Source organism: Anguilla anguilla, chromosome 13, assembly GCF_013347855.1.
Source record: "Anguilla anguilla isolate fAngAng1 chromosome 13, fAngAng1.pri, whole genome shotgun sequence".
NCBI classification, from domain to species: domain Eukaryota; kingdom Metazoa; phylum Chordata; class Actinopteri; order Anguilliformes; family Anguillidae; genus Anguilla; species Anguilla anguilla.
The window spans coordinates 877,963-901,812 of record NC_049213.1 but is presented as its reverse complement, the minus strand read 5'-3'; the positions used below and the strand labels follow the sequence as shown (position 1 = coordinate 901,812).

The 23,850-nt window shown below is 43.7% G+C and overlaps 2 protein-coding genes across 2 annotated transcripts in view; both read right to left on the bottom strand.

Moving 5' to 3' along the window:
- LOC118210811 (protein NLRC3-like) overlaps positions 1-5,515 on the bottom strand; it is a 48,148-nt gene extending 42,633 nt beyond the window's left edge. The window contains exon 1 of the mRNA XM_035387257.1: positions 5,315-5,515. The gene's annotated coding sequence lies outside the window, so the exon portion shown is untranslated. The remainder of the gene's footprint in view (positions 1-5,314) is intronic.
- Positions 5,516-10,229: 4,714 nt separating this feature from the next.
- The window catches only part of LOC118211337 (NACHT, LRR and PYD domains-containing protein 3-like), a 44,478-nt gene continuing 30,857 nt past the window's right edge, over positions 10,230-23,850 (bottom strand). Inside the window, exons 9-15 of the mRNA XM_035388486.1 lie at positions 15,437-15,513; positions 15,138-15,304; positions 14,236-14,397; positions 14,017-14,025; positions 13,455-13,501; positions 12,643-13,230; positions 10,230-10,264 (exon numbers count right to left, since the gene is read on the bottom strand). Coding sequence (XP_035244377.1) covers positions 10,230-10,264; positions 12,643-13,230; positions 13,455-13,501; positions 14,017-14,025; positions 14,236-14,397; positions 15,138-15,304; positions 15,437-15,513 — 1,085 coding nt within the window. The remainder of the gene's footprint in view (positions 10,265-12,642; positions 13,231-13,454; positions 13,502-14,016; positions 14,026-14,235; positions 14,398-15,137; positions 15,305-15,436; positions 15,514-23,850) is intronic.

Sequence of the window (23,850 nt, the reverse complement as noted above, 5' to 3'; positions counted from 1 at the left end):
AGCACAGTAGATCGAAACGGGGGAGCAGTGTCTGGACGTTTACAGAGAAGTCACTCTCCTTCTAAACTTAGCACTCATTTCGGGGGGAGGGAGTCGTTCGTGGTCGCTAGGACCACCGGCGATGAAGATAGGCAGTTAGGGAGTGGGCGAGACGGGATAAGAAAGTTATTAGCTGGGGTTTTAGGAGTGCGTGTTTACTCCCCTGCCATGCAATTAGTTGGGCTTGTTGCCGGTGCACATGCCTGTTGACCTGAGTATAAGCTCCGTCTATACGAGGGGAAAGAACCCTCCGGAACTGGGTCTGCAGTGTTGCTGAGTCATAGTGCTGCGCGACCCGGCTCTCCCGTGGCTGTTCCCGGTTACCACTGCACCGTCCAGCAGTCAAGACATCGTTGCTGCTACTCTGTAACCACCGCCCTCAATACCTGCTCCCTTTTCCCATGGGAGGGTGTTGCCACCGGAAGGCAGGGAAGTGATTTTAACTATTCCAAATGGTTTGTCTTTAAGTGTTTAGTGTTTAGTCTCTTTAAATTGAGGACCGGGAGAGGGGGGATTGGAGCTGCTGGGGTGGCCGCTGATAAGGGGGGGGGGGGGGGGGGGGGGGACGGTTGTCCCAGTTAAAGCCGTAAGGCGATTTGTTTGTGTGTGCAGTGCAGTGTAGCTATGCCGCATAGCCTTTTGACATTATATTTGTAGTGTAATCACCCTTAATGCTGGAGTGTGTAACATTTCCCTCACGTGTGATAAACGAGTGAATCACTGTGCAAATTGGTGTGCAGTGCAATTTATTAGCTTAGAGTCTGTGGCTCAAACTTGGGTCAGCCTTAGGTTGTCATAGCCCTTCATTAACTGTGGTCCCTGAACCCGTTGTCTTTTTAAACTGAGGATGAAATAAAGCAATATTTTTCCTAAGGTTGTTTGTTCTCTGTGCTTCTGACATAGATCTGTTATTCAGAAGGTGGTGGCAACAATATTGTACCCACGGAGGGTGTTCTGCTCATTGAATCAGGGTTCATACACTTTTTCAGGGGTCATTTTCAATGACTTTTCCATGACTTCTCCACAACCTTTAACTGAATTTCCATGACCAAAACAAATGACTTTATCTCAGCGGGATGATTTAAAATTATTTATTGTAACGCTAAGTAAAATTAGGTCTGCATCTGAAACATATGGTGCCTCTCTAAAACAAATAAACACCAGACAGACACACACTTATGCTGGCCCCACACTAGAGGACAATTGGGCCGAATTTGTGCCCGATTCGCTCTTCCCGACAATCGCGGGGGCGTTCCCAATCCGAGGTAAATCTGAACCGATTATTTGACCAAATGATCCTGTAGTGTGAGGGGTTTACAGACATCATCTTAATGTTACTGGATCGGAGTCTCCCCGATCTCGAATCGTAAATATCAAACATGTTTGATATTTACGATTTGAAATCCTGTAGTGTGAAAGGAACAGCGATGGCATATTGAGCAGAAACCCGCAACAGCCAATGAGAGCGAGCTGACCGGGAAGCGTCACCAACCGAATTTATTTCGGTTTGCCGAAACCGAAGAAGTTCTCCGCGGACGATATTGTTTTTTCACTCGATGCAGTTAGGCAACTGCACGTAGCAACAAAAGTATCAATATTATTGTATTATGTATATATGTAATTATTGTAACGTTGTGGTCTCCATTGAGACGGGGAATCAGTTTGCGGAAATAAAAAAAAGTCCCTGGAATCGCCACTCTGAAATTGTTTAGTATAAACGCCAAGTGTGTGGTCCTGTGTCTTGACTGAATCGTCTGGTGTGTGCGTTCTTACGATTAAAATATAAAAAATCGGTTAAATCTGTCGTTATGTCTGTGGTCTCCCACGTTTTTAAAATCGGTTAAGATCTGAAAATCCTCTAGTGTGCACCAGGCTTTAGATACACTGTCTCATATTTTTATTCGAATAGTTTAACATTTTTGTCAATGTCTCAAACAGGGTTCGAAATTGCGACCATTTTGGTCGCATATGCTCCTGAAATTTAATCTGTGCGACCTCGAAATATAATTGGGAGCATTTGTGCGAGTGCAAATAATTGTTCTGGTGCAACCTTTTTTTTTTTTCCTTTTTCCAGTCGAACGTCTCTTTCCCTGTACATTCGCTAGTTAGTAGACACTCAGTAGGCTATGTGCTTTGTGAGCTGACGGTGACCCTTCTAACCAATCGTGAGCTTGACATTCTTACCTTAATGCTGATTTTAAATTGGTTAATATTAGCCTTCAATCACTCCCTTTCGCTGCACTCCACTGTCACGCGACATAGAGAGCTAATCCGTTAACTAATGTTAGGCCTACCTGAAGACAAAAGTTTATGTTCAATTTATTAGCGTTATCGAAAGCTGAAAAGTTGAAGCGAACGATTACGTCATTTCTTTTTAAACGTTAACGTAGTGTTTTGTGTAGCGACCCGGTTGAAACTGCCAATTTCTCCGATGTAGTTTACTGGCGGTTGATTTAATTAGCGGTATTAATGTGACGAGAAGCGCTTTGTCGGTTGAATGCATAACACGCAATTCCTTGAAGAGTCGACACATTTTAGGCGTGACAGTTTAACTGGACTTGTAAACCGTAAAGTTATATTGTTAGATTGTTTTTTATCAATAAAAAATCTATTGCATATATGGTTGGTGCTCCTTACATTTTGGTGAGTGCTCCTAACTTTTTGAAGTTGGGAGCACCAGTGCTAACAAGTAGGCTAAAAAGTTAATTTCGAGTCCTGATATTATTATTGAAGCTGCACTTCCCTGACATAGGCTATTGTCGGCACAGTTGGGCCTACGTTTACTAACTGCTACATTAGCAGAAGCGTGCCAGTTGGGCGTGCCTGTAAACAGACTGAGCCAGACCGAATTAACTTCTCACACCACCAAAATACCGTGAAGGTTACGTGCCAATTTACGTTTTATTACTAGCCTATAGCCTACATACTATTTTTATGATTGGATTAATTAGTAATTATATTTGATGCAACTTTAGCTATATTTCCATTACTTTTCAAAAAAAAATATTTTCCATAACTTTTCCAGGGCCTGGAAATTGCATTTTAAATTTCAATGACTTTCCCAGGTTTTTCATGACCGTACGAACCCTGTTGAATGCTCTCGGGTCTTGGTTCATTACAATATTTTTTTTTTTTTTTTTTTTTTTTTTTACAATTGAGCACACGCTTCTTAACCTTTTTTCTGTCTAAACTAAATATAAATTTTCTAATGAAATGACATCAAACATTCTATTATTGATGGCCATTATCAAAGGCAAACTCAATGTTGAAAGATAGGGCCGGCAGTAGCAGCGCCGCAGCAGCAAAGCTGGCGGTGTGACTGGAAACACATATGCATGCGAGCCGCAGTTCGCCGAGGTAGCCGTCACGCACAGGCGGGGTAAGCGGTGTGGACCAGGCGTCAGTCAGTCACAGACACTCTCCCAATAGCCTATTTATGGTGACGCGTATGTATATTTGTTCACTGGGAAGTAGCCTACAGGGATTTTTTTTCTTTTGTACATAAACACTTAAACACATAGATTTAGTGGGAATTCAGCTGGATCTCCCCCCTGTGGAAAATCTCAGTAGAGAGAAACCTGCCTCCGCCCGGTGACGTGTCTTTGATCTGAAGCTTTTTTCCTAGAAGGGAGGATTTGATCTGCAACTGCGTGGTTAACTTCGTTTTTATTTCCCATGCAGATGTCCCGGCCGTTTGCCCTCAGTAGGTTACTGCGCTTTGACAACCTGCCCTGTTAGCCAACTAACGCTAACTTGCTGATTTTTGTTCGCTGGCATACACCGTTGGCTAGCTAAACAGTAGCCACTCGACAGTCTCAGACTGCTACACTACAATGTTTTGTTTGCGAATGTAAGCTAATCTCTTGTTGTTTGTTGCCTGAAGGCGTAGCTAGCTACACTACCGGTAATATCCCCATCATTGTGCTTCATACATTTATAACAAAACATTTGGCAATATAAACTTTACTTCGCATGTTTCAAGTTTTTTAAACATATTAACCCATATCCCCTTAAATGACATTTAACAGATATACACAGGTCCAGAGAAACATAGGCTACTTGTATCCAAAGAAGCCGCAGATCCAACCAAACCATAATTATTTGTTATTATTTCATTACTTTACATTTATTTGGGAGACGCTTTAATGTAAAGAGACGTACATCATTAGGCTATTATAAATGCCACTAGATCATCTAGTTCGAGTGGGATTGCAAATACGTAGGCTACGTCCTGTCCAGCGAGGTAAATATTGCCATGAAATAGGCTATACAAAAATGCATTAGTAAACAGTTTATTAAAACGTAAAACTTAAAATAAAAAATTTAAATTACTTTCGTTTTTGCTCCCAAATGGGGAACCTGATAATAGCCTAGTAGCCTACTCATCGCATATTTTCTTGTCAGTTTTCCGTTTTTACTAAGCGTGTTAATTGCGATTATAGCTTCCCCTCACTTGTTCACCTTTAGTTCATATTTTCTCTCCATCCTACTCCGTTACAGACTACTTACTCCGTTCTTTTGTTTCTCAGTTTTATTCTTTTAGGCTACTCTCTCTTCGTTCTTCCCCGTCTTTAAAATAGCGTTTGAGTTTGAACACTTTCAGTTCCACATCCGGATTTAACAAAAAAGTTTGACCTCTTTATTTGGCTGAATTAAGCTTTTTTTTCTTGCCTGCGTCAATTATTGTATTGAATTGGTTATTCAAAAGAAACAATCATTACATGCTTGTAAATATCTGGAATTCTAAGCTGGTGATGGTTAAAACTGTGTTCAGCACATTTAGCTGGTCATAGCTGGTCTCTGGCTGGACAAAGCTGGTCAAACTGGTTGATTAAGCTGGTGGTCAAACTGGTGGACTAGCTGACTATATAGGCTGGTCAGCTGGCGAACAGGTAAGAAGTGTGGGTAACACATAGCAAACCAGCTTCGACAAATATAAGCTGTAATTTTCAGAAGGGCAACAACTCGAGAATTATTTTTCTTTAGGGACTTTAAGTACACCAGTCCAATATTATATTATAGGCCTATTATATTACTTGCTATACCAGTATAGTATCTGTAGGCAAAGTTATAACTATATAGGCTGGTCAGCTGGCGATAACGCGCCAAATTTAGGCGAGGGTGCGTTTGCCGAAAGTGAAAGTGAAAATCTTTTTCACAGCCTAATGTTGGCAGGTATGTTATCACGAAACCCGACAGGGGAAACTTCTCAGCTTACTACAGCTAAAACTTTTTTAACCACTGGCACAGTATGTGTATCAAAAAACCTACTCACATCTTTCAGGAGCGACATGAGACTACCAGCGAGACAGCCGGGAATCCGACGAGGAGACTTCTTCATGAGACGCACATGTGTAGTTGGCTGCTGCTCAGCTGCTGCCCCGCCCCAAATCAATACAAGATAGTCTCTGGGTTTTTGTCAGGCTAGACACTACTCTAGCGTATTACTGCCTCTCGGGTTTAGGACTGAATTGCGCCTATACACGGAAGTTTGGTTTACTCGTCAAAGAGTTAAAACTAAGTCCTGTATCTTACTGGGCAGATATCCAATCATAGTTTAGGATAATGGGGTGGCACCTGGGGTGGCCAATCAGATTCCAGGGGAGGCCCGTGCTACCCCAGGCCACTCCCTGGACACGCTCCTGTGGCGAACAGGTAAAAAGTGTGGGTAACACATAGCAAACCAGCTTCGACAAATATAAGTTGTAATTTTCAGCAGGGCAACAACTAGAGAATTATTTTTCTTTAGGGACTTTAAGTACACCAGTCCAATATTATATTATAGGCCTATTATATTACTTGCTATACCAGTGTAGTATTTGTAGGCAAAACCAACAAACCTGTTTGAGTATAACGATTGTCCGTAAAAACTTACGACATCAACTTATTTCAAGATAGGGCAAGAGACAGCGAATAATTAAAATAAAATAAAATAAAAAAAACAATCGGTGCATTCGGTCGGTTAGATTACGGTTCAAACCAGGACGCGCCCATGACACAACAGCTCAGTGTGAAACTGAAGTTTTACCTTTTACCTTTACCTTTTACCTTACCAATCTAGTGGCTGTATATGTATGTATAAAGAAACTACAATATTTTTTCAACAATCATTTCCAGAACTCCCCAGATATCCTTACATCTTAATAATTGCAGCAGATATGGCTTTAAACTAAAATGTTTTGCAAATAATTCACTATTTGATCAATCAGAAAAACAGTTTTCATGTCTATATGAGCGCACATAGTGAATGACTGCCCATTCTTTCACTGCTCCGCCTCAGTTCCTGTAGATTCAGTGGGAAACCTGCAGTGATTAATGCACTTCAGACTGTTCTGTGTGTTCTGCAGTGTACAGCTGCTTGGAGGCTTAAGATAGTGAAGGGAAGTGTATCTTTCTGTATTTCTGTATGCACTCCTGGCCCCTTATGCCTAGGCCTGCAGTCTTGTCCCAGTCTCCACATTCCCAGTTACCGTGGCGATGAGGGAGAAGAGCGATGGAGAGCTACCAGGAGGATGGGATGCAGCTCAGGGCCGTCCCGAGTGCACTCCTGAGAGGACCCGAAAAGCTTTGGCACCCACCATGGCGATACACCACCCCCGTCCCAGGCACTATACTGTGCTGTTATGTTGTGTGCTGTGAGGCCTAATTACTGATGTAACAGGCATGTTTGACCACAGACAGAGCCTCCATGCTTGTGAGATGTGACCTTATGAGGTGTGATGCTCAGAAAATACTATCAAGACTGAGACAACTTAGTGAGTCTTTGGAGAATGCCTCTACTTGCTGCGTAGTGGGTATTTCCCTGGTGCATATTGTACTAAAGTCTGTTACAGTGGGAAAATGTCACCTGACCTGCTGATTTCCTGTCTGCCTCGTGTACCTGCTTTGAGTGGTTCCTATCAATTCAGTGATTATTTGCCATATTGTATGGAAGTTAGCATTTCTTATGGATGCTGATAAGGTGCAATTTTATTGAAAGAAGGCTTGGGGCTGCTGGATGGCTCATTTGGTTAAGGCACCACGCTGAGGTGCATGGATGAGCCTCACAGCCTCGGGTCGAATCCGGACCGTGCCAGTGCCGACTGTGGCCGGTAGCTCCAAAGGGCGACGCACGATTGGTGCCTGTGTTGCCCAGGGTACGGGAGGGTTCAGTCAGACAGGGATCTGTGTTTCATTGCTCTCTAGTGACCCCCCTTGGGCTCTCGTATGACTGCATGTCAGAGCCGCTTATGAAAGGTCTTCCTCCGGCATGAAAAACAGCTTTTCTGTCCTATTCCATTGCAAAATATATATGCGCACAAGCTGAAATGTGGTAAATGTTTCTTTTTCTTGCCCAAGCAGAGTAAAATAATCCATTAATGTGTAGGCTTGATATCGTACTAAAGCTGATTTTTTTATTGAAAAAGCAAAGCCTTAAGCCTTAAAGAAATTTCTGACTAGGCAGAATTTCATTGTGTCATTTCAAACAGATTGGAATATGGGTTTAACATCAGCATGCCTTTGGAGCTGAGACGCGCAAGTGAGTACGTTTAACATGGTCGGTGAACATAGCAGTGATATGTGTTATTCAACCAATCATTTAAACAGAAACATTTACACTCTAGACATTTGACATGTAAGCAGTAAAAAAAACACATACAAATGGAACATTACAAACTTGCACCAGCAGGCCTTATCCAATAGAAGAAAAATAATCACATTATCAGAACAGACAGAACAAACATTGCCACAGGAATAGCTTACACAAATGCAATTTTCCCCCATGTGGAATCAGCCGGCATTTTGGAAAAACAGAGCTGCGCGGTCTCTAATAAAAATTATTAACATGGCTTACAGGCTCGTCACGAAACACAAATAATATAAAATGACACCAACACAACAATCCTGTAATGTAATTACAGTGTCGCATTTTGCAGTAAATTATTGACTTATCAATGTTCAGTCCAAAAGCTCTTATTAGATGCCACTTTTGACATTTTTAAGTTTGGCCTTACAATCCTTCCAGCTTCTCCCATTGTTATGCCTGGATTTATGACATGGTCAATCACTGTGGCTCTAAATTAATTCAATACAACAATATTTCTTCTACCTGCTTGACCACAACCTCAGCCACAGCCACGACCCGTCCATCAGTACCAACTGCATTGGGGTGCTCCATGTTGTCAGACACTGCTGAATGTAGTGCTGTAAAACAGCCTTTTATGTTGGGATTACCAATTGTGCTGCAATGCGACTCATCTGGGCAATGTTGCTGGAAGTGACGAGACAGGATTGCAAACATCTAGACGTAATTTCACAATCTGCATGTCTAGCAATAAGCATTGGAACATTGTACTAATACAAGACAACTGTAAAAACTGTGAAATTGTGAAAACTGAGTGTGATTTAGAGTTGTGCACTTTGTGAGTAGGTACTGCAATTAGTGTCTTAGGGTAAGAATTTTGCCAGTCAGTTTGGCAAATTGAGTTTTCCACATTGAGCCAAAGCAGTCATAACATACTGCAATACATTTGTAATGTGTGACTGCAAATATTAGAAATGCATCTGAAAAAATGAGAAAAACTGTAGGGTCTCAGGAACATCTCAGAGACTGGATGTCATGCAAACCACACTTCTGCCCTGATTTTAGCTAAGTGGTCTAATCCATTCAACTGATGTGCAGCAGATCCAAGTTCAAACCTACAGGAAAACCATTTATTTGAGAGGTAACATAAATATACCAGCTCAATAGACAAGCAGTGACTTTTCAAAATGTATTGAGTTGTGGTCACACTACAGTAACACAAGCAAGCATTCATCAGACACTACACAACTTTTCTTATAATGGATTTTATTTCCACTACCGTAGATGAATGTCATTGCTTCAACTGCAGATTTTAGCCCCATCTACTCATATTGAGTCCAAACATAATCCCATACAGAATATGAAATAAGTACTACTGTGTCACAGGAGTTCAAAACATTACACAATAATAAATCACAACAGCAAAACATTTGATATTTTTATAATTCATGTTTAATCATTGCATATTACTGTCTGAAAATGCAGAAAATTAAAGCAAAAAAAAAAACCAACAAAAAAAGAAACAATCCTAACAGAATTAATGAGGAAACTCAATCCATCATTGTTTACAGTATGGAAAGGAAATAAGTACACTGCAGTGATCATTCTGCATTCTCCCTATCAGCTGCATTTGCTCACAGAAATTTACACATTGGAACTCTTGTGAAAATGAATGAAAGCAACTGTAAAAACTAGTAAAATGCACATTTAAGTGGAGTTTGCCACTGGCTTCTTTTAAAAAAGATGCAGATACAGGAGACAGAATTATTACTTCAAAAACATTTTACCTTGCCATCTTTTGGCATTATTACTCTCAATGTTATATTAATGTTTTAATAATCAAAAGTACATAACCACACCTTGAACATTTTCAATATAAATGTATTAAAATGTAAAAAAATACAATCATATTTAGACAGGAAGTGCTTAACCTGAATCTGCTAAAAGATCATACTCTTATGTACAGGGGTTAAGCTGTACTGAGGTTAATATTGGGCACAGCTGAAATTGCACTGGTAAGGCATTGGTCAAGGAAGGTTGCAAGCGTGTCGACGTGTGTGTGTGTGTGTGATTGGGTGAGAGTGTGTTTGTGTGGGTGTATTTGTGAATGTGTGCGCATGCATGCGTACGTTTGTGGGAGTGACTGTAGATGTGAACATGTGTGTGTATAATGGTGCGGGGGTGTCGGAGAACCAGAAACGACTAATACAGGGGTAACGCTACAGGAAGCGTTAACCACAAAGTCCCGAAGGACAAAGGAAAGGGAACACCAGAAACTAAAACACAAAATAAGATCCTCGGGAGAGCAACTCCCGCACACACAGGATCATAAACCAAAAGAAAACACGGAGTAAAAAACGACTCCGAAGGACAACCTTGTCCAGCCGTAAAACTGGCTCGCGAAACCAAAAACTACCCGTTACAAACCAGGGCGAAAAAGAAAGGGACCAGTGGTACAGAGGCGAAGCTCTGGTACCAAACCCAAAACTGGTCTTAAAAAAATAAAGACAACTGAGTAGCAAAATTACTCAGCGAAAAGAAAAAACCTGAGACGCAGCTCAGAAAGACGTCCCAATACCCAACGGCTCACACAAGCTCAAAATAAAAGTACAAATACCCTAAGGCGTCAGAATGCGCTCACTGCACTAAGAGACTGACCGCCTTAAAAGAGGACACAGAATCACCCACGAACACAATTCTGTACAGAGTCCACCGAGCACCTATACCTTACCGGCTTAGTGAAAAAGGGGTTTAACACAGAAGCGCTGATTGCTGTTCTGTCAGTGCTTATAAAGGCATCTCCCCAGGTGAAAATAATAGGGAATCAGACACCTGAAACAAATTAAGAAATTCCTAGACACCAGGTGCCTTCTAGTGGCAGCCCAAGGCCACTGCACCCCAGACCCATGACAGTGTGTGCATGTGTGTGAGTGCATGAGTATGTGTGTGTGTGTGTGTGTGTGTGTGTATGTGTGTGCCCAGGTTGCGTGTGTGTATGGGTAAGACAATGTGTGTGTGTGTGCGTGTGCACGCATGTATGTGTGTGTGCGTGTGTGAGAGTATGATTGAGTGCATGAGTATGTGTGTCTGTGTGCACACGGGTGCGTGTGTGTATGGGTAACAGAATGTGTGTGTGTGTGTGCACGCATGTATATGTGTGTGCATGTGTGAGAGTATGATTGAGTGCATGAGTATGTGTGTGTGTGCACACGGGTGCGTGTGTGTATGGGTAAGAGAAAGTGTGTGTGCGTGCGTTTGTGTGAATGTGTGTGTGACTGTGTATTTGAGCGTGTGTGCCTGCAAGAGAATGAGTGTATGTATGTGTATGTGTGTGTGCGTGAGAGTGCCTTTGTGTATGTGTGTGTATGTATGTATGGGTATGAGAATGTTTGTGTATACATGTGTATATGGTGTGTGCACGCATGTATGTGTATGCATGTGTGTGCATGTGTGAGTGCATGAGTATGTGTGTCTCTGCGTATGGGTAAGAGAATGTGTGTGTTTATACATGTGCGTGCGTGCGTATGGGAATGAGAATGTGTGTGTGTTGACACGTTTGTGTTTGTGCGTGAGTGCATGAGTGTGTGTGCGCGTGCATTTGCGAATGTGTGTGTCTGTATACTGTATGTGAGTGTGTGAGTGAGAGACAGAGTGTGTGTGTGCATACGGGTATGAGCGTGTGTATGTTTGCATGCGCGTGTCTGTGTGTGTGCGTGAGATTGTGTGTGTCTGTGTGTAGGTGTGTGTGTGACTGGGTGTGAGAGAGTGTGCGTGCGTAGGTGTGTGAGTGCGTGTGCATGAGTAAACATGAGTGTATGTATTTGTGAGTGCGTGTGCATGACTGAGAGAGAAAGGGTGTGTGTGAGAGTATGTGTGTGTGTGATGGAGTGTATGTGAGAGAGAGAGGCTGTGTGTGTGTGTGACTGGGTGTGCGAGACTGTGTAGGTGTGTGAGTGTGGGTCTAGGTGCATATGAGTGTGTGTATATATGTGTGAGTGTGTGTGTATGTGTATATAAGTGTGTGTGTGTATGAGTGTGTGTGTGTGTATGTGAGTGTGTGTGTGTGTGTAGGTGTGGGTGTGTGAGGGTCTAGGTGTATATGAGTGTTTGTGTTTATATGTGTGTGTGAGTGTGTGATTGAGTGTATGTGTGTATGTGTATATGAGTGTGTATATATATATATATATATATATATATGTGCGTGTGTGTGTGTGCATGCGATCGAGTGTGTATGCGCACGTGTGTGTGTATGCGTGTGTGTGTGTGCATGTTTGTGTGTGCGCGCATGGTGTGTGTCTCTACTCCAGTTAGCAGAAGGACACTGAGGAGAGTGTGTGTTGACACGTGTTTGTGTCTCTGCACGCATGTATGTGTGTGTGCGTGAGTGCATGAGTTTGTGTGCGTATGTGTGAATGTGTGTGGATGTGAGTGTGTGTGTGTGAGAGAGAGACAGTGTGTGTGTGCATACGGTTATGAGTGTGTGTACGTATGCATGCATGTGTGTGTGTGCGTGAGAGTGAACTGGTGAATGTGTCTGTTTGTGTGTGCGAGAGATTGTGTGTGTTCATGTGTGTAGGTGTGTTTGTGCAAGTGTGTGATTAGGTGTGTGAGAGAGTGTGTATGTGTGTGTAAGTGTGAGTGTGTGTGCACGAGTGTGTTCATGCATAGATGTGTGAGAGTGTGTCCATGAGTGTACATCAGTGTGTGTATTTGTGAGTGCGTGTGCATAAGTGTGAGTGTGAGAGAGAAAGGGTGTGTGTGAGTATGTGTGTGTGTGTGTAGGTGTGGGTGTGTGTCTATGTGTATCTGAGTGTGTGCGTGTGAGTGTGTGATTGAGTGTGTGTGTGTATGTGTATATGGGTGTGTGTGTGTGTGAGTGCGAGTGTATATTCGCATGGGTGTGTGTGTGTATGCGTTTGTGTGCACGTGCATGTTTGTGTGTGCATGTTTGTGTGCGTGTGTGCATGCACGTGAGTGTGTGAATGTGTGTGTGTGTCTCTACTCCAGTTAACAGAGGGACACTGAGGAGTCACACACACTAAATCCAGCATAGAGGGGTGTGTGTTGAGTGAAGTGTGTGTGGAATCTGTGCAGGAGGGTCAGTGTGTCAGGGTCAGAGACGCTGTAGAAGGACAGAGTGCCGGCCGGACGATCCACACACACTCCTACCCTGTACACACACGCTCCTCTACCAGCACCATCACCATCACCCCACACTCCTGCTCCGCGGTAGGAGGGGGGGTCAGGTAGGCGTGTTTCCTTCTCATTGTGAAAGACAGAGATTTCATAGCTTCCACCAAAGTGAATGAACATCTCCAGACTCCAGGAGTTTCTATTCTCTCCAAACCTACAGTCAGACCCCCGTCCTTTCCTGCTGATTCCTTTATCTGTCACTGCTATAGAAACCCATCCCACCTCCTCCCACACAGGCCCACTGAACTCAGCCTCCCAGTAACAGCGCTCACACACACTCTCTCTGCACACAACCTGGGGCCAGTACTCAAATCTCTCTGGATGATCAGGATATGGCTGCATACTCCCCAGTGTGTGTGTCACCTTCCTGTTCCCCTCAGACAGAGACAGCCCTCTGTGCGCTGTGTTTGGATCCAGTGTGAGCTGACAGCCGTCTGCACACCAGAGACATTAATGAGATTAATTATCATTACTAATATTCACCTCTTTATGTGTGTGTGAGAGAAAGAGCTGTGATAGTACCGGTGTACATGTGTGTTTCTGTTTGTGTGTTTATGTGTGTAAGAGAGAAGTCTCTCACTCACACACACACACACACACACACACACACAACAGAGTGTGTATCTATGGAAAGTGTTCTGTGTTGATACACACTCACATTTCCTGGGTCCTGGTTTGGTCCTGTTCTCTCCTCCATTGTCCACACTGTAAGAACAGCAGAACAGAATTCTGAATTTTAACAATACTTTATTTCCACTCTCAACACACCAATGACATCACATAAATAAAAACAAAGACACAATAAAACACAAAACCAAGATCATATGAAAAAAACACAAATCTGTCACAAAGGAAACGTATTCCATTCCTTCACCCTATTCCATGTGCAAAAATAGCTCCCCTCCCTCCACTGAACATAAAACACCCTTATAACACACACTCTGAAACACACTCAGGTTCTCCATTGCTTTGTAATACTGAAACTCCACCATCACTGTGTCCCTGATCAAACCCCAAACTACAACAGCCACATCTTGCCGGTCCCCTCCACCAATCATATTTTTCCCCACTTATAGAAACTGCCATTTTAGCCCTGAAATGAAATAAATTAGCTGGCACGTATCTGTGATTGTATGGGAAACCAAGGATAAAATAAATAAACTTCCCAAAAAAGAAAAGAGAGGCTGAAGTCTAGCACACCCAGAAAAACTATGATAAACAGTTTCTCTCTCCATACAGAATGGACAATGGTGGGATCCTGCCGGGTTCATCACAGAAATAAAACTATTTACTGCAGTGATCCCGTGCAGCACCCTCCACTGTAGATCCCCAACCCTCTTGGGTAACGCTGGTTTGTACAGTGCCCTCCATGCCCTCCAAAACCTTCTGTGTGTGTGTGTGTGTGTGTGAGGTGCAGTGTGGAAACTCTCTGTACTTACAGCAGTGTGAGTGTGTCCAGTTTAGCAGCAGACAGCGCTTTTACTCCTGAGTCTCCTGGATGATTGTATCTCAGGTCCAGCTCTCTCAGGTGTGAGGGGTTTGAACACAAAGCTGAAGCCAGAGAATCACAGCCTCTCTGTGTGACTCTACAGCCTGACAGCCTGCAGAGAGAAGGACACACACACCTTACACACATTAATATAAACTAACAGGGCTGTGTGTGTCAAACACATAGTAGTGTGTTACACACCGTACACACATTAATATAAACTAACAGGGCTGTGTGTGTCAAACACATAGCAGTGTGTTACACACCTAACACACATTCATATAAACTAACAGGGCTGTGTGTGTCAAACACATAGCAGTATGTTACACACCTTACACACATAATATAAACTAACAGGGTTGTGTGTCAAACACCTAGCAGTGTGTTACACACCTTAAACACATTCATATAAACTAACAGGGCTGTGTGTGTCAAACACATCAGTGTGTTACACACCTTACACACATTAATATAAACTAACAGGGCTGTGTGTCAAACACCTAGCAGTGTGTTACACACCTTAAACACATTCATATAAACTAACAGGGCTGTGTGTGTCAAACGCGTAGCAGTGTGTTACACACCTTCTACAGCTATATATAAAATAAAATGAATGTGGAATGAGTCATTATCAAACACATTTGAGTTTACACCCCAATACAGTTCAGGAAAAAGGACTAATTCATTTTCTTCATTCATGTGCGTTGAGTCTTATTCTTCCAAGAGGAAGAACAGGAACATGCTGTTTCAGTTCTGTGAAGTGTCTGTTTTCACATTAGAAACATTGACATCGGTGTTGTATTTAGTCACACTGGAGCCCTTTGGATTGAAGGGGTGTGTGTTTGTACTCACCCCAGTCTCTGCAGATTACAGTGTGGGTCCTCCAGTCCAGCAGAGAGCGCTCTCACTCCTGAATCCTGCAGCTCGTTGTCTCTGAGCTCCAGATCTCTCAGCTCTGAGTCAGGAGAACGCAGGACTGAGGCCAGAACATCACAGCAGCCCTCTGTGAGATTACACCAACCCAGCCTGTGGAGAAACCACACACACACACACACACACACACACACAAATTCACAGCTGTGACACTGTGTACCGTGGCACTTGATATATTTATGTACCTACGCATTCCTGAGACCCAGATAGCCAGCGACTCCGGGCCGGATCTGCGCCGAGTCCGGCCTGGCAGTGCTGACTTCAGGCCAGAATCCGGCCCGGAGTCGCTTGCTATCTGGGGATATACACTCAGAAACAGGGAGGGGGGTGTGTAAATTAAGTTCACTAAGTATTCTGACTAATACACAAAAGTCTAAGGCAATTACTGGGCTCTATTAACTGACAAAAATAATGAAACCTCAAGGCTGGGAGTCTACTGCAAGGGATTCACTGCCAAACCCTTTCAATATGATGAACTTATCTGACTTGCAAACATATTCATTTAATCTGCAAACACAAGAAACAGCATTTTTGTGGCGCACTTTACCTGACCTGACATGTTCTTCGGTCCACAAACATCTATACGTTTTAAAAACGTTCAATATTCATCACTATGAATAGATAAATATAACTTTTAATGTACACGTAAAACCCATTAGCTGAATACGTCAACTGTTATCATGATAATATTTTCTTCCTAATCTTGTAACCATCAAGTTATCAAACAATTTATGGTTAACTAATTCAGTGTTTTTGACATTCATTTTAAAATTTTCACAACGGTGAAATGAAACCGCATTCTATACAAAATTGCGAATTCTTACTTAACGTGACGGTAACCTTGACGACACTGTTTAAAAGTGTCCGATAGGAGGGTCGGTTGGTTACTTCATGAATCCACCTAGCTAGGGGAGCCAGTGAACAATTAAGCAGCTTACTGTCACAGACAACTTAAATATATACACCAGTATATAAAATAACATGAAGGTTTCATCTAAACAGTAATGATATCATTGGTCAGACCTGCGATATTGTACTTGCTAACAGCTGAAGCTGTGCCGGAGCCGTGTACGAGCTGTGCTACACTTCAGTTCATCTGGCTGGCACGACCTCCCAGCAATGCAACTACGGCATCAACTGGAATTACACTACAGCGCCATCTAGTGGCTGTGTGAGAACACCACAACTGATTATTGCCAATAACTTTTACTGCTGGGAGACACTAGATTTTTAAAAACGTGGTGTCTTTTGAAAATTCCACACATCCTTGTCCTATAATCCATCCATTCATTTTATTCTCGAGCACTTTTGCAAATATAACAGGCTAATTATTGCATTGCATTTAATTATAATTGTAACAATGAAAATAATAATGATAATAAAAACCTGATGTATTAAGTCATTTTTTTCTTTTAAAATCAACATATTTGGTGGACCTTGTGGAGTAATATAAACTGCACAAATTTTTTTATAAGTGGGGGCATTTGAAAGTTATTAGAAAACTTATCTAAGAAATACTCCTGTAAATGATGTCATCCTTTAGATGATAGGAGCTAGAGCCAGAACATTGATCTCTGAATCAGGCTATTCCACACAGCATGCCTGCTTACAATGGTATAATATCCATCCTATGACTTGGGACTGGGACCACAGAAGAGTGATTAAACTAAACGATGTAACACTGCATCTAAACAGCAGCTCACATGTTGATCAGATGGACACTCTCCCACCAAGATGTACACACATACCCTGCCGGCCAATAGTTAATGCTTGGCTTTACCAGCAGAATAAAATACCATTTTATTCACAATCCTTTCAGAACATCACAATCCTGTAGCGCACACAGGTGTGTGATGAAGGAGTAAAACTCACCTTCATCCAAAGGTCAGTGTGTGAAAGAGAGTGGGGTAAATACATGGATTTCATTAGAGTTCATAGCAGGTAGTGAATAATGGAGATGGATGAAGACTGCAATGTGTGACACACCTGAAACATTTTACTATGCAGGTGGTCAATCTTTTACCATGTCAATCAGACACTCAGCATCCAGTCATCACCTGTGACCTGATACTACAGACTCCACTGAAACCTTACATCCTGCTCAGGAACCACAAACCTGGCAACCCTCAAAAGGTTTTATCCTGCTTTTATTTGCTTGTTGTGATAGAGGAGTAAGGTATATATGGGAAAAGAAAGAATGCTGGTGGACAGAGGAGTAAACTGAGAGAGAAAGAGCATTTTAATATTTCACTGAATAAAACCATAATCACAAATTCTATTTAGTTAAGATCACACAGTACACAGCACTACTCACCCCAGTCTCTGCAGTATACAGTTTGGACTCATCAGTCCAGCACAGAGCAGCTCCACTCCTGAATCTCCCAGGTCATTGTAGCTGAGGTCCAGATCTCTCAGGGGTGAGTTTGATGACTGGAGAGCTGAGGCCACAATATTACAGCACTTCTGTGTGAGGTCACAGTTGTTCAGTCTGCAAAGAAGAGTTCATATATTTTAGTATTATTATACAAGGTATACATTAAGCATGTATCTAATATGGGAAATGTGCCAATGACAGTGTTCAGTGATGAAGAGTGAAAATGAGGATTTTAAGGTTGATGATGCTCTGAGGAAGATGTCTGTGCTACACTCTCCACCTGCAGTATTTTGGACCTGAAAATGAAATTGAATTGGGGCAACGGGCTCATCTACCTTTTCTATCTTTTCTCTGGGCTTAACCCTCCCATCCCATACTAGACGTGCAGCTGCCATCTTTCAGAGTGGACAGCGAGTTAGTTTTCAGTGCTGTAGGATGTTTGGCCACCACCAAAAATAAAGAAGTAAAAGGAAACACACATTTTTCAGAGTGGACATTGACTTTGCTAATTTCCTTTTGGTTTTCTGTGATGAACTTCCCACATCACTGAAAACTAACACACAGCTCAAGGCAGATTCACTGTAACAGGAAGTAATGCTCATGCTCATATATATGTATTGTGGTGTGGGCCTCTGCAGCCCCGCCCCTCCCTGCCATCAGCTGCCACTCTGCTCCACTTCACCTGTGTCTCATTGGCCAGCCTGCAGCACCATGGACAGCACCAGAGGGACAGGGCTGAGTTTCAGCACCTCCACTCTGCACTCAGACCTGGACACTCAGACATGGACAGCGCCGGAGGGACAGGGCTGAGTTTCAGCACCTCCACTCTGCACTCAGACCTGGACAGCTCCGGAGGGACAGGGCTGAGTTTCAGCACCTCCACTCTGCACTCAGACCTGGACAGCGCCGGAGGGACAGGGCTGAGTTTCAGCACCTCCACTCCGCACTCAGACCTGGACCTGAGATACAGTCAGGCCACCGGCAGCATACCAGTGCTTTGTCCACACCACTTTCCCCTTTGCCTGAGTAGCTGCTGGCCCTATATAGGCCTCATGGTCTCACTCCAGGGGTGTGCTGGCTTTCCCCTCACTGAGTGACTCTGATTCTCTTTTTTTTTTTTGTGGCAGACTCAGACGTACCCCTCCTCATGGCCTGAATTTTGGACCCACCTGCACTTCCCTAGCACTTTTGCTTTCCCGAACATTTGAGTAGCCTGATCTCATCTCAACTCTCTTCTGGCTGGACTACCGGCATCTGCCACCAGACCCCTGCAACTCATTCAGAATGCTGCGGCTCGTCTGGTCTTCAACCTCCCCAGACACTCCCACGTAACTCCCCTGCTCACTACCCTCCACTGGCTGCCTGTTATAGCTCGCATCAAATTTAAAACATTGGTCCTAGCATACCAGGCAGTCAAGGGATCAGCCCCAGCATACCTCCACAAGATATTCAAACCCTACATGCCATCCAGATCCCTCCGTTCTGCTACCTCAGGACGCCTAGCACCTCCCCCTCTTCGCACCTGCACTTCCAGAACACGTCTCCTGTCTGTTCTGGCCCCACGATGGTGGAATGACCTCCCTGTGGAGGTCAGAACAGCTGAGACACTGACCCATTTCAAACGACGACTGAAGACTCACCTCTTCAGGCTACACCTCTCCCCCTCCCTCCCTTCCCCCCTGTAAATGACTAAACTTAGGGTTGTAACTAGGCAGCTGTTTCGTAGGTGACTAGGTGCATTAACTGTCTTAATGACTACTTGTGTTTTTTTCCATAGATTGCGTTGTTGCCGTTCTCGTTGTTAGTGTTAATCAGTTTAACCATCAGGGTCCAAGTTGAACTATGCGGTTGTTCCCTGCACTTGGACCGGTACTTCTCTCTAGGGGTTTCGTCATACTTGTTCCTGGTTATGGTTATACACTTTGTTGTACGTCGCTCTGGATAAGAGCGTCTGCCAAATGCCTGTAATGTAATGTAATGTAATGTAATGTCATCTTGTGTTTCACTTTTCCCCCGTCTTCATTCATTGTGATACTGCTGTCACAATAAAAGTCCTCTACAGGCATGTTGCCAGCACTGTCTGCCTCGTCTGTGCCTCGTTCCCATAGCATACAGTATGGATGTGATAAAAGTTTATTAAAGGATATGAAAGATATGGAATTGAAGGTATCTATAAGTGGGTGGAAAATCACAACCTGTACCTGTACAACATGCCATATAAATGCTCTGCCCGTTTGCAAATGTTGCACACAATGCAAATCATGCAAACGATGCAGACTACACAGAAGTATAAAACAGTCCTTAGAAAGACCATCACTGTAAACCCTTGCAGGAGGACATGCAACACATACAGGAATGACAGATTCAATCATTAGGGCACACCAGCAGTACAATGCCCCTTATTTACTGTCAGTAAAATTACCATGCAGCACCCCTGTCTCTGTAGGGTGGGGGTGGGGGGGGGGGGTCTCGTGGGGATGGCGGTAGGTACTAGAGTTTTGGTCAGGTCAGACTTCATTTTGTCAAATGTAAACTAGTGTGGATTGTGGGAGATGTTCTCTGAATAGCATTTAAGGGAAGCTCAAACAATTTACTTCATTATCCAAAGTCCTTTCATTACATTACATTGCATTACAGTCATTTAGCAGACGCTCTTATCCAGAGCGACTTACACAACTTTTACATAGCATTTTACATTGTATCCATTTATACAGCTGGATATATACTGAAGCAATTTCGGTTAAGTACCTTGCTCAAAGATACAACGGCAGTGTCCTACCCGGGAATCGAACCTGCGACCTTTCGGTTACAAGCCCAGTTCCTTACCCACTGTGCTACACTCCGTCCGTTCCGTTTCATAAAAAGCATTTTTGGTATGCATCACAATTTCTTTGTGTTCCTTTTCTTTATCTTACAATCTCTTCAGGTGCATGTCCTTTCCTCTCTTATAGAATAGTGTCCAGTCCATCTTGCCATGTCTTCTCAATAAAATGATTGCTTCTTAACACTGTTAAAGATTTCAATTCATGGTTATTGGCAACTCCATTATTTTGTCATATTATAAAGTACTCTTTCTCTTACAGCGCATCCAAAGTACATGGCTTACTTACACACTGACTGAAGTGTGCATCTCTGCTTGAACGAATCACTGAATTGGTGCCATAAATAAACTTCTCTTTCATCATCTTGTGTTTGAAAGCCAACTCTAGGGAATGACATCCGGTCCAGATCTCCACAGAAGCATCCAATTGCACTAAGTCTGGCTCTGACAGACAGTAGTGCGTCCAATGCGAAAGGAGGCTACTGCCCTCCTGGAAGAGCACATAGAACACTGCAGCGCTACTATAGCCAAAAGCTACAGACAATAGCCAAGGGTTACAGACTCCAGTTCAGAGTGAACCCCCCATTTCAACAGAGTCATTTACTCTCAAACACAAGAGAGCACTCCCATGTTTAAGAGGAATAAATTCCTTCCCTCTTACAAAAAGGGGGAAATACGTGTGGTTCCCAGAGATCGAACCCAACATAGTTTTTATTTTCCTTATTTCCAGCTCCCAAAGAAGGATGGTTCTCAACTTCCTATCTTGGATCTCAGTTTGTGTATGTGTATATCTCTCTCAGTTCAAGCCCGGCTCGAGAGTACAGTATCACACATGCCTCAGACTACAGGGGCTGATGGTGCCAGCCTCTCAGGTTTTGCCACTGGGGCTGTTAAGAACGAGGGGCTTTATGAGGTGGATTTCATCCCTCCACCTCAGCCCCGTGTGCGATCTCCATCACTGTCTCACAGTAACACACAACCGCTCTGCAACTCTGCGTCACTGGTAAAACACAGACATTTACACTCAGGGAACCCATCTCAAGATCGTTTTCATATGGGAAAAAAGGACAGACACATCCCTCTCTGGGGTGGGGGGTCTCAGGAGGGTTACATGGTGAATCAATTTTCTTTTAGCTATTAACTATATGGACAGCACTCAGATATTTTCTTCCCTGTCTAAGGGGACATCATGTGCTCGTACGCTGCGATAATGACTGCGGTAGCATATGTCAATCACCAAGGTGGCATGCGCTCCCTCCAGCTCCATGGTCTAGCCCACAGTCTGTTGGTCTGGAGCAGCCGTCACTTTCTGTGGTTACGTGTGACCCATGTTGCTTTAGGCTTGCTCCTGTGGGGGTCTAGGCCAGGGTTGTCTGTGAAGCATATTGTGACAATCGCTGTGAAATACGGTATATAAATAAAATTTGATTGATTGATTGATGTTCCAGGAATTCTGAACACGAGCGCTGATCTGCTGTCAAGGGGAAACCCACTGTATGGGGAATGGTGTCTCCATGCCCAGATTTTGGAAATGTTACTGCAGTGATTATCCCTTTCCTTTATGTACAGCCATTCACGCTCCCGCTACGCACAGACCTCCTGTCTCTATGGGCTTGGCCCGTGAGAGGCATAACCTCAACGCATTAGGGCTTCCCCCTCGCGTGCCTGCAACCATCCAGAGCACGAGAGCGCCCTCTACCAGGTCACTTCATGACTATAAGTGTCAGGTGTTTGAAAGATGGTGTGCCTCTCATCAGTCAGTGCCTTACCAGTACTCTGTTTCTGACGTGCTGTGCTTTTCACAGAATCTTATGGATAAAGATAAATCCTTTTCTACCAATAAGATCTACCTGGCAGCTATCACTGCTTGTCATGTTGGGTTGAAAGACCATGCAGTGGGACAGCACCCCCTCATTCACAGGTTCATGAAGGGGGCTCACTGTTCTCTGCCTGTAGCTAAAAAGCTAATTTCCCCTTGGGATTTATCACTGGAGCTAGAGGCTCTGTCTCTAAGGCCATTAGAGCCTATAAACGAGACAGATTTAAAATTGTTGTCTCTCCAGACAGCGCTGCTGCTTGCATTAGCCTCAGCTAAGTGAGTCAGTGACCTCCATGTGCTCTCAGTGCATATCTCGTGCACAATATTCTCCCCTAAGATTCACAGGCTTTTTCTTAAGCTCAATCCAGCCTTTATGCCTAAAAGCTTCCCTCCTTTCACATGTGAGATGTTGGAGCTTGCCGCTTTGCACCCACCACCTTTCTCCTCTGACGAGGAGCATAGGCTGCATATGCTGTGTTCTCCGCACGTATATGACAAAGACTAAGGTTTTTAGAAAGAGCGACCAGGGCATGGGCCCCTGCCTGTAAAGGAAAAGTATCTCTAAGCAGCGGCTGTCCCATTACATTACATTACAGGCATTTAGCAGACGCTCTTATCCAGAGCGACTTACACAACTTTTACACAGCATTTACATTGCATCCATTTATACAGCTGGATATATACTGAAGCAATTCTGGTTAAGTACCTTGCTCAAGGGTACAACGGCAGTGTCCTTACCCGGGAATCGAACCTGCGACCTTTCGGTTACAAACCCAGTTCCTTACCCACTGTGCTACACTCCGTCCATTACACTCCGTCCCGTTGGCTTGTGGAAGCTATTGTTATGGCATATGATTCAAAGAGGATAACACCCCCCTTGGGCCTGAGGGCTCATGCTACGAGGGGTATGGCTGCATTGTGGGCCCTATTCCATGGGCTCTCCTTACAGGAAATGTATTCAGCTGCAGCCTGGGTTTCTCCAGATACTTTTGCAAGGTTCTACCGCCTGAACGTCACCAGTAGCCCACTCAGTTCCGGGGGTGAGCTCTGTGTGAGGCGCACACATCTCCCCTCATCTGCTATGGGTTTTAGTACTTCATATTGTTCCCAGGACCTGGCTATAGCTTTGGGCAGTGGAATGTGTTTAGTACTTCCCTACACGGGATGTGCCCGACACCACCCTCCCCTCAGGGGAGGAGGCATCATTTGCTGGCCTGACAGTATCTCAGCTGTGAGCATAAGGCAATCTGGGAGTTGTCCATATCTCCCCATAGGTGGATCTCAAACATGAGATGATGAAAGAGAACTTTAGGTTACTGTTGTAACCCCGGTGGAAAGATCCACCAAGACTGCCTTGCTTGCCGCGCATGAGAAGTGAATATGTTCACTGAGGAGTAGTAGCGCTGCAGTGTCCTATATGTTCTTCCAGGAGGGCAGTAGTCTCCTGTAGCATTGAATGCGCTACTGGCTGTCAAAGCCACACTTGCTGCAATTGGATGACTGGATGTCATTCCCTATACGTGGATCTCTCTACTCTGTGTTTCGGAGAACCGGGGTAGCGACAGTAACTTAAAGTTTTGGGGTAACACCCTTACTGAGGTACTCACTGGGCATACTG